Genomic DNA, 11,677 nt, shown 5'->3' on the forward strand with positions numbered 1-11,677 from the left:
GGGGGGCTTATGTCCGAGCGCAGTTGACAAAGCAGATTTTGTTTAAGAATCAGTGAGGAAAGAAGCCCAGAAGGATGGCATTGCGCTATTAAAAGTCAATTCCTGAGCTAGTTAGTTTATCATAGTTGTCCTGCCTACTTCAAGTCCCTGTCTTTTTTTTGCACTATTTCATATTCTTAGTGTCGTGTTGTGTACATATTTATGTTGTAGCAAATAGTGCAGACCGTAACAATTTTTTTTTTTTTTTTAGTAGTTTCAGTGCGTTTGTAATCACGTATCTGTTTGCAACATAACTTTTAAAGGACTAGTGTAGAACTTGTACCTCCTGCATTTTATTTGTGTCATTGTGCAATGATACACAGATAGCACTATACTACAAAATCGGCATTATGTTTTACGTTATAACATATGTTATAAGGTTCAAATTGGTTTTTTTTGTTGTTTTTTTTTTCAGTTGCCTTTAGGTGGTTTTGTCTAGAGCACTATATAGCTCCTACGGAGCAGAGTAGCGCAATCCTTTGAACCCCGTGTTTTGCCGACAACATGGCCGACAGAGCGGCTCGGCGCGAGTCACGTGGTACTCAGGGTTCCAGGAGGCGGCCCGCCCTATGGGAGAATACATGGAGATCGACACATCACGGCTGATTAAAAAATGAACGGCGAGTTCACACTTTTCAAAACTAGTCTGTCGTGAAGTTAGTAAAGCACTAAACCATTTATCAAAGTTTTAATAATATCGGATGCGTGTGCAAATTTTGAGAAGGCAATTTCCAAGGCAATGGCGTTTGAAGCAGACGATTTTTGCTCGCAGCGGAGATGGGCTTTTCGGGTTGGCCGGAGCGGGTCACGTGAATGGTGTGACGTCGCCGTGTCGTCTGCTGCATGATGCCGCTCAGGCAATTTTTTAAAAAAAGTCACGTCCTTGCGGGGCACAAAACTTAGCACAAATTATTCTAAAATGTTCCATTATTATGTCAAAAATAATTGCCATTCCGTACAACTCCACAATACTGAAGAAACAACGATTTTCTCACGTTCTCCATGCATTTCTGACCGCAGTTGGAACCTCTGGGCGTTCGCCGCTAGTCGCCGAGAGGCGGCGTTCTAGATTGCGCTACTCTGCTCCGAAGGAGCTATATAGTGCTCTAGTTTTGTCAACGTCGGTTCACTGTGGACTTCCCAATGAACGTTCAAATGATGTGTACTTACTCTAATTATATATAAGTGTAATAAAACCTTTTTTTTTTTTTTTTTTTTTTTTTTTTTTTAGTACAAAAATATTTTTAGCTTTCCTTGTGTTCGAATAGCGGAACCTGTTTTATTTCAGTGTGTCGTTTCCGTGTTGCGGATTGTTTTTGTGCTGTTTTGCATATCATTTGACTCGGAAGTAAAGAAATGGAACGCTATTCGCAGATTTCTTTCGAGGTGCGCCCGCCGGACCATCTAACGCACCACCCAACGCATTTTAGAGACGGTAAGAAACTATATAGGCATTATTATAATCGGTTCGTTCGATTCGGCAGTACGTTCGGACTAAGAGTTCAGTCGGACGAGTGTAGGAGTCGTGCATAGGCGGATTGCATGACACGCTTTTCTGAGCTCGGAGTGAACTAATTTTGAACTTTCTGGCCGAATCAAACAGACCTAATAGATCTACATGTAAGAAACCAACCTGACGCAACCGCCGATTGCCCAAAATGCCGGTGATCGAGGCTGATACGTGGTCCGATAGGCAAACGTTTACTCGTTGTGCGGCGCTTCATGGAACGAACCATACAAAGCAAAAGACGCAATATAACTTTTCCATAGACCATAGCTAGCAAGCAACTTTAAAGTGCCAAATCATTTGTATTACCAGAGAAAAACTCGCGGCAGCAGCAGCTAAAGCTCATCGCAGCGGAGCAGCGGAGGGAACGTCTCCATTAGGGGTGTCGCGAACTTTTGTCGAACCAGATTTTTTGGTCGAAATTTGGGGGTTCTACGGTTCTACTGTGTCGAACCGGTTCGACGAACCTTCGACTTTTCACCAAATTCGAACGGTTCGACTTTGTGGACAGTGTGGCCAGACCTTAATACAAGTATGTCTAGGTTTGGAGAATTTTTTTTTTATGCAAAGGGTTATTTTATTTTGTGAACAGCTGCAATTGAAAGAAACTAATTCTATTCACTGAAGAAGTTAATAACTTAGATTTTAGTACTGTATTGACTAAAATAGCAGATCAGTGCTGCATATAATTCATCTCTTAGCCATTACCATCCAATCCGAAGCCAACTGGCCAGCCTGTCGCGCATGCGCACACGAGTCGAACTTCAATACACGGTTCGACGAACTTTCTACTAAAAGTTCGAAAAAGTCGAACCTGGTCGAACTTGAATCGCGGCCGGTTCGCGATAGAGCACTATATAGCTCCTACGGAGCAGTTTGCGACACCCCTAGTCTCCATAGTGACAACCACTGATCTCTATGACAATTGCTGGATCGCGTTTGCCCGCTCCGCGAATGCGGTCACTGGCGGCCATCTTTAGGTAGAGTTATATCACCTCTAGCCAATGTAAGCTGCTGCAGCCGCTATCATCCATCCATCGCAGAAAGCGTTTTGGCAGGTGGGTTGGCAGGTTGCGGTCAAAATAGCGTGGGTGATATTGCGTGCTTGATTAAAATTATTTGACGAAACATGTTTTTGAAACGCGGCGTGAACAGTAGTCCGGTTTTTGAGGACCTGGTAAAAGTTTCACAAAATCGCAGCACCGGGAGAAAAGCAGCACAGCACGTATCGAAAGTCGCATCGAAAGCAGACGACGGTACGGAGTCTGCTTTTGATGCGAGCTGCGCTGCTTTCCCCCGGTGCTGCGCTTTCGTAGAACTTTTGCCGGGTACTCAAAGATGAGGCAACCGTTCACGCCGGGTTTCAAGAATCTGCTTCGTCGAACAACTTCAATCAAGCACGAAATGTCACCCACGGTACAGTGTACTAGATCTACGGCTATTTTTATGGCAGCCTGCCGCCATTGCGCTGTCCGCCATATTACTATGATGGCTAGAGATGATATAACTCTACCTAAAGATGGCCACCAGTGACCGGATTCCGGTCCATAGGAGGAGCTAGAGCACTATATAGCTCCTTCGGAGCAGAGTAGCGCAATCTAGAACGCCGCCTCTCGGCGACTAGCGGCGAACGCCCGGAGGTTCCAACTGCGGTCAGAAATGCATGGAGAACGTGAGAAAATCGTTGTTTCTTCAGTATTGTGGCGATGTACGAAATGGCAATTGTTTTTGACATAATAATGGAACATTTTAGAATAATTTGCGCTAAGTTTTGTGCCCCGCAAGGACCTGACTTTTTTTTAAAAATTGCTTGAGCGGCATCATGCAGCAGACGACACGGCGACGTCACACCATTCACGTGACCCGCTCCGGCCAACCCGAAAAGCGCATCTCCGCTGCGAGCAAAAATCGTCTGCTTCAAACGCCATTGCCTTGGAAATTGCCTTCTCAAAATTTGCACACGCATCCGATATTATTAAAACTTTGACAAAGTGTTTAGTGCTTTACTAACTTCACGACAGACTAGTTTTGAAAAGTGTGAACTCGCCGTTCATTTTTTAATCAGCCGTGTTGTATCGATCTCCATGTATTCTCCCATAGGGCGGGCCGCCTCTTGGAACCCTGAGTACCACGTGACTCGCGCCGAGCCGCTCTGTCGGCCATCTTGTCGGCAAAACACGAGGTTCAAAGGATTGCGCTACTCTGCTCCGTAGGAGCTATATAGTGCTCTAGGAGGAGCTGGTCAAACGCGATCCAGCAAATAGACATAGAGATCATGGATGGATGGATGGATGGATAGATGGATATTAACTGTTCCCTTTATATCGGGCGGTAGCTTGCGCCATCTAGCCTTAAAATTTTTAATTAAGAAATTTGTTCTTCCTTTTTTTTTTTTCCCTTCACCTCTCTGCAACTATCACCGGGCGGGTAGAGTACTTCCCAGGAAGACCTTTGGGGGATCGGGCAAAAAAAAATTAAACACCGCCCCCCGCCTCCTCCCCCGGGCGAGGGAGTCGCCAATTTTCCTCTGGTCAACCTCGTCGGTGTTCCTCCTTAAACCACACCCACTGGGGGACAGGTGTGGGACTTTGTGCCGGAGCCACGCGGGAGGGAGTCCCAATATTCCTCTGTCCCTCCTGACCCCCAGCTGTGCTAATTGTTCGTCCTTGTTTCATTTTCCCTAGACTGTATCCACCAGTTTTCCAATCTCCTTTTTGTGATGGTAACCCTTTTTTTCTCCATTCCTCCATCCTCGTGACAACAAACAATGTTGCTATGATTTTTAGGAAGACCGTGAAATCTAGCGGCTGAGGCTAGTTGGTAACCATGTGTGGGACCCAGAAGGTCGTCTGCCTGCATGCTCCGCCGCTTGCGGCAGCCAGAATGCATGGGAAGATGGCGGACCTTTTCCTCTAGAGTTAGTGTATGTACGATCTCAATGGAGATGGTGGACGTCGAAAGTCATAATTGAAACGTTATTGCTCTATTTTATGAACATGGTTTTTGTTCCTTGTTTTAGTTTTGCAATCTATTGATAGAACAATTTGTCGCCAATTCGTTGCAGTAATGAGCGCCTCCAACCACGGAAGCGCTGCTTAGCGTCCAGTTTGCTCAGAAATCGATTTTAATGGCAGTAGCCGGGCACTGGTAGTACGGGTAGTAGTACGTCTCCGACTGGTGTGTTTACCGCCTCCAAAAAAGTGGTCCCTCGATTTCCGCCTGATGACGTCATTAAAATGTCATGTTATCACTGATTGCGAACCTGGCGGCGTCTCAACAGTTGTGCTGGGTATAGCAGACGCCTGTTTTGCTGTAGGTCTCTCTCCACTTTGACAGTCCACAGAAGCTAAAACAGCTGGACGATGGGACGCCGTGACGACAGCAACACTCGCGTTCACTCGTGCTTTTCGCCAGCATTTCTGCGACCAACCGCCAGGATCGCGACAGGCAACAACATGACACTCAAGTTTCTGTGACGTCATTTGTTGCCACTTTGGGACCACTTTTGATGTATGGGCGGGATGGGACGCTCAACACACCAGTCGAAGACGCGCTCCGGGCACCATAGTAGTACACTTGGTACGCTTGGTACACTGTCGACAGACCTTTGCCTTCGCTGTCTGAACGTCGCAGTATTGTAGTAATCACTAATCACAGCGTGCTGCAAGAAATCTGACACCGAGGTAAGCGTCCACGGTTCATTTTGTACGTTCTGCTGGTATGGCCTAGCTGCTGACGTGCGTGAAGACACCATGAGCGACATCTCCGACGTGCAACAGCTGGGCGACCTGCTGAAACAGGACGGCGCCGACCACAGCCTGCTGGACACGTCCAGCCGGGTGGCCCAGTTCACTTTAGCAGTCATGGTGAAGCTAGTCAAAGAACGACCCTGGCAAGTGGCCGAGCAACTCCTCGACCTGCTGCGGCAGGAAGGCAGGGCCCTGATGCAGGTGGACCCCACCGAGACCGCCGTGGGAAACGTGGTCCGCCGCGTGCTCAAGCTGGTTCGTGACGACTACGCGAGCATGTGCTGCGGCCGACAGGTCGAAGGGGACAACAGCGAGTCGTTGCAGAAGCTCGTGTCGGCCAAGGGCGACTCCGTGGACGACTACAGCCGGCCCCAGCCCGAACTTAGGGAGCGGCTGCTCGAGAGCCTGGACGAACTCGAGCGCGAGCTCGCCCTGAGCCGCGAGAACATCGCAGCCCAAGCCCTCGAGCACATCCACTCGGGACAGGTGATCATGACCACGGGGCGCTCCCGGACCGTCGAAGCCTTCCTCCGCCGGGCGGCGGCCCAACGCACCTTCCAGGTCATGGTCGCAGAGTCTGCGCCGTCCTTCTCGGGCCTGGAGCTGGCTAGGGTACTGTCTCGAGCTGGCATCCGGGTCACCGTGGTGCCGGACTCGGCGGTCCTCGCCATCATGCCCCGCGTCAGCAAGGTCATCATCGGCACCCATAGCGTGATGGCCGACGGAGGGCTCAAGGCGCCTTGCGGCGCCCATGCGCTCGCCCTGGCCGCCCGCCAATGTGCCGTGCCGCTCATTGTGGTCGCGCCCGCCTTCAAGCTCACGCCGCAGTACCTGTGCTCCGAGGACCAGGAGGCCTTCCAGCGGTTCGGGTCGCCCGAGCGCGTGGCACCCTTCGAGACGGCCAGCAGCGCCGTGCAGCTCGTGGCGCCGGCCTTCGACTACGTGCCTCCAGACCTGGTACCCCTGCTGGTACTAAACTCCGGCGGCAACGCGCCCTCGTACGTGTACCGGCTCCTCAGCGAGATGTACCACCCCGACGACTTTAAGCTCGGTGCTTGATGTTGGCCAAACATGAGACACCATTTGATAACGACGCTTTATTCTTCTTTTTCTCCACGACCCGGTTCCGTATCCTGCGGACGACGTGGGGCCTGCCCGGTCACTTGAGGTACCTGCACGGAAAGCCCCGGTTAACAAACCCACTTTAACGCAAAAGCACTCTACCAGTATGGCACAGTGGTGTAGCCGGGAATTTTTTTGGGAGGGGTCGAGGTGGCTCGGACGTCCCACTTTTAGGTGCGGGGGGGGGGGGGGTCGGGTCAAAATGCACACATATTTTATGAGGTCGGCTGAATTTTCAAGAGGGGGCCGAAACCCCATAGACTCTCCCCCTGGCCACGCCACTGGAATGGTGCCTGGAGCACATCCCCGACTGGTGTTCACCGCGTGGTCGCCCCGATTTGCACCTTTTTACGTCGCATTGTTCTCCGCCACGGCACTGGCACATGCGTCAGACGCCCGTTCTGCCGCGGGCCCCTTCGCAGCTCGACACTCCCTCGAAAGCTTCGGTAACACGCACATTCTCTCCCGCTTTTTTGTGGGAACTTGTAAGACAAACCGCCAAGATAGATAGATCTCGCCGGCCGTTGGGTGCACGCGTGAAGCCGCCGTAACTTTAGTTTGCAGGAGGCTCCGCGCGTGCCTTCTCACACGGTGAGGTTGTCGCGCGTACGGAGAGACATTCCCTCGATGCGGTGCTGGCATAGGCAAAGTAGCTGGCGAGATATTGGGGCGTCCACCAGAGTGACGCTCCGACTTCTGCAACATCTCTCGTTTTTCCTTTGGGTCAACACTTGGGACGTGCGCCAGTCGGAGACGCCTTCCAAGCAGCCTGGTGTCCCCGGAAAGGGAGCATTTCTTTAACCAAGCTGGGACATCCTCAGCAGTTTGCTCCTTCTCCTCAAGCTTCCCGCCTCCCTAGTCCTCCCGAATGGTCGTCGAGATGCATGTGCCTTCCCGACGTGAAAGTAGCAGTAAGGCTCTTTGCCCGTGTTTAACGATTACTTCAGACCAAGCCCCGTACTGTTGTTCTACGATCTGGACGGGTGGACGGTAGTAGCTATACCCTTTGTAATGGGTGCAGCTTGGGCCACCTAGCCTAACATATTGTAATCTTTTCTCTTTTAAAATTTGTATAAATTTTGTTTTACTCCTCCCCCCCCCCCCCCCCCCCCCTCTTTTTAAAGGGAAACTGAAGCGGTTCTCTATTTGAGAAAAAACATTTCAATGGCCTTCATTCTACCTCCAGGATCAGGAATATCAAGATTATTTTTCAATTTGGTGCACGGAGGCTTCAGAAATTAATTTTTAAAGTACCGCCGAAGCCCCTCCTTCCCGGGGCGTGACGTCACACTAGGAGCGTTCGGAATATCTGCTCTCGCGCATCTTCAGCGCCTGTCAAAGCTATGCACGCGCACTCTTGCTATTTTCAGAAAGGTCAGAAAGAGACGTCACGACTGGTGTCAGTGCGGGGAAATATACCTGGCAAGCTTGCCGTTGCACGCGCTGAACACACGAGCGACACGCGCTTGGCGGCCCGAAGATCCTAGTATGACGTCACGACTGGTCGAATGTTTTTCGCTTTTTCTCGCTTTTAGTTGCATCTTCAGGGAAAACAAAAGTGATATTCAGATCCACGGGATAAAAATACGCCAGAATTCACCTCTAACTTGTTTTTTTCAAGAAGTGTTTCAGCTTCCCTTTAAAGTGTTACTATTGCTTATTTTTATCTGCATTTTTACCCCTCCCTAGATTTTTTCCACCCATCTTCCAATCTCCTACCGCAATTCTTTCCCTATCCATTCGTCCATCCATGTCTGCGAATCCCAGTGCCCCTTCCAGATCCATAGTCATCCCCACGTCCAAGAGGGTGGGACGACGCCCCGTGCACCTCAAAATTGCATGTTTTCTATTTCCTGGAATTTAGCCCTATATGTTTTCGTTCTTAGCACCCTGGTTCTAGCTTCAAACAGCCTCCAACGAGCTCTCCACTGAATTATCATACAAATGTTCCTTCTTTATTTCTTGTTTTTGTGCCCTGTATATTGTTAAGGCTGATTTCCCCTGCATTCTCTCTTCCCACAATTTCCTCACCGTTTCCTTTACTCGCTTCTCTACTTATACGCTCTGATCTTCCCCATCTCGTTGAATATATTTAGATCTCGGCTCGCGGGTTCGGCTTTTCCACTTAGTAGTATTTAGACTTTTCACATATAGATGTACACTTTCGCTGCCCACCGTATATCCTCAATTTCAGCTAGTCTTTGTTCAAAGTTTACTGATCACTTCTCTACTCTCGAAAGATACCCAACCCATATCCCCCTGTACTCCCTCATTTGGTGTCTTCTCATGTGCCCCCAACGCCAACCTGCCCACACTCCTTTGCTGTATCTCTAAACTTGCCTAGATTTATGACCTGATGCACAATACAGCATTCCTAAATGACAGTCCTGGCACCATGACTCCCTTCCATACACCCCTAACGACTTCATACCTATTATAGATTGAAGCCCTGTGTTTCATAACAGCTGAATCTCGTTTCCCCTTCTTTATTAGAAAATCTTCATGTTCTTTTAGACACTTTCTTCCCTCACTTAGCCATACTCCCAGACTTTGTATGTTTCTATGTGTTCTATCACCATGTCCCGTATCTCCAGGGGTTCCCCCTTCTCGTCATTGAAAATTATTATACCCGATTAGCCCCTATTGAATTTTAGGCCTTAACTGTCCCCTTCCCTGCTGCAAATCCTAATCAGCTCCTGCATTGTCTCACGACTTTCTGATACAAGTACAATGTCGTCTGCATACATTAAACCTGGCAATACTTGGTTTACTTTATGTCCTTCCTCCATGTAATCCAGGTGAAAACCTAGGTTGTACTGTTCTAAGCTTTTTTCAATCCCACTGATGTTTATCATAAAGAGCAGGGGAGACAATGGGCAACCCTGTCTAACTCCTCTTTTTATTGCTGCCGGTCTTGTAGTTTCGGCTTCCCATGTTATAACCATGTATTCTCCATATAAACTCGTTTAGAAACTTAACCAACCATGGTTCCCCCTAGCGCATATCCCTTCATTTGGTCCCAGAGTTTTTCCTGATCCGTTGTTATATGCCCCTTTGATGTCCAAAATGCTACCCATAATGGCCCTTGACTTGTCATTGCTATCTCTATGCACTGAGTGATTACGAATAAGTTATCATCTAGTCGTCTACCCGTTCTGAAACCGTTTTGAAGCTCCCCCAGAATCTAATCATCCAGTTGATGGCCATTTTGTTAGGTGCCAGTGCATCCCCTATAGATCGTCATAGCTGCAAAGAGGACTTCTGAAGAGTGCCAGGAGTGACTGGTCCAGATACGTCCATTATATTTAGGGTTCCGCGTTTTCGGTTTCTATTGTTCCGAAATTCGGCATACTTTTTTCGGTGTTTATTATAAAATTCAATTTTCGGTTTCTTTCGGCGTATATTCATGCCCACAAAAGTTAATCGTCTTTTTTCGGTTAATATAAAATAAACACCAACGGACACCGGAGCAGATGATCCTTGCACATCCGCCGAAAGAGACACGGTGCGACGTTTTGAAGCACAACACAAGATGCAGAGCTTGCATCAAGTTAGTCTTCCTTGCAACGAGTTTGAAAACACGCTCGTACATGGCAAAGTCATGGCGCATTTCGGACTTCAGGTTCCGATCGATGATGCGCACAATAAACCAAAACGTCGTGATGGCACCCGTGTATCCAATACGTTCGAACACGTTTCGATAGACACTGTCGTTCCACTTTTTCGCCACGGCTCTGCGGTACTACTGGAAGGTCAAAGTGACCTTTTCCTGTTAAAACTGAATTTAAAAAAAAATGGATTCGACGAAATTTTATCTGTTTTTATCGGTTTAAATAAAAATGCCAAACCTAAAAACTGACCTTTTTCGGTTAAAACCGAATTTCCAAAAATGGATTCGGCGTACTTTTATCGGTTTAAACCGAAAACTCCGAACCCTAACTATATTGTTGAAAGCTCGTGTACTATATGTATTCAAAGTTGGCCAAATAGCAGACCATTTTTTCTGCTAAACTGAGATGTCGGCGGCCTCTGGCATGACATTAGACCCTGCCGCTTCCTCACACAGACCACACCGCAGGTTTGACTTTAAATGGGGTTAGACAGGAACACTGGGCAGCACTCCAATTGGCATTGTTCGGCATCCTCTTCTTCTTGCGCAGATCGTTTTCCTTTTTGCCTGCCCCTACCCCCACTTTGTGACTTGCTGTCCGCCCCCACTGCGTCGACTTCGTGATGACGCGGCCCGCCGCAGCAAAAGGTTTCCGACTCCCGTTTTAGGGTATTGCCCGGGAAACACATATACTGTTTTGTGCACTGCAAGAATAAACGGTGCATTGCAGAAGAAATTCCGGACCCCCAGAATGTTGCACTAAGGGTTTGAATAAGATATGAAAGTTTTGTGACTACACATTACTATTAGAATCAAAAGTTATAAGCAAGTTTTGGAAACCGTCAATAAAAAAATGTTGGGTGGGGCCCACAAGTACACGAAGGTGAATTGAGACGAGTAGCATCTGCCGCCGACAACAGGCCTCGTTTTATCGTCTGGACATTCCAGATATTGTCTGGATGGGAGAGCCTTCAGCAATGTATAGAACACACAAACTGCGTTAACCTGGAGGCAGCCGAAGAGCCGCTCCACGACGTAGCATTCGCTGGAATAGTCCGAGGGAGGAGGCGCTCGAGACCAATATCGAGGCTAGACCGGGGACAATGCACAAATGTTTCCTGCCGGCAATCTACGCTTTTCACCACCCCCGTCGCAATATGGTGCATTGGAGGCCGTCGAAATTGCGGTGTCCACGGTCGAGCGTCGATTTTGGCCTCGATCGAGCAGCCTCCCTTGCTTCCACCGAGTGCCACTTCACCGAGCCATTCTTCGGCCGGCGCCAGGGTAGCCCCCCGCCCCCCCCCCCCCCCCCCCCCCCCCCCCCCCCCCCCCCGAGATAAGACGTGCGGGTTCCATTTACATTTGATGAGCAGTCTACCATTTGGCCAATTCGTCACAGGACGACTCGCACAACACTTCGTCGAAGAGGCCATTTCACAAAACGGAGGGCTGGTTCGAGTCTTGATACCAGCTGCCATGTGGCCTTTACTCCCGCCCTCATCAATTTCACGAATGCGTAAGCCAGATTCAAGGAGTCTGCTTTGGGTACCCCCCCCCCCCTGCAAAGGAGGAGGTCCTTCCGGATTACCCCGAAAGCCGACGTGAACTGCAGAGACAGACTGCGAAATGACCTCCTTTAGGAACACCTGG

At 49.1% G+C, this 11,677-nt stretch overlaps 1 protein-coding gene across 1 annotated transcript; it reads left to right on the plus strand.

Annotated features, from left to right (window-relative positions):
- The first annotated feature begins 4,900 nt into the window (after window positions 1–4,900).
- Window positions 4,901–10,900, plus strand: LOC8031047 (translation initiation factor eIF-2B subunit beta-like). Its single transcript, XM_040502146.1, has one exon. It carries the CDS (start codon window positions 5,299–5,301, stop codon window positions 6,352–6,354), a length of 1,056 nt encoding a protein of 351 aa, XP_040358080.1. The 5' UTR covers window positions 4,901–5,298; the 3' UTR covers window positions 6,355–10,900.
- Window positions 10,901–11,677: the final 777 nt, after the last annotated feature.

Source organism: Ixodes scapularis, unplaced genomic scaffold (assembly GCF_016920785.2).
Source record: "Ixodes scapularis isolate PalLabHiFi unplaced genomic scaffold, ASM1692078v2 PGA_scaffold8__174_contigs__length_109621045, whole genome shotgun sequence".
NCBI lineage: Eukaryota > Metazoa > Arthropoda > Arachnida > Ixodida > Ixodidae > Ixodes > Ixodes scapularis.

Bases quoted from the DNA above. Each gene is read 5' to 3' on its own strand.
- LOC8031047 (XM_040502146.1), top strand. From the start codon at position 5,299: ATGAGCGACATCTCCGACGTGCAACAGCTGGGCGACCTGCTGAAACAG.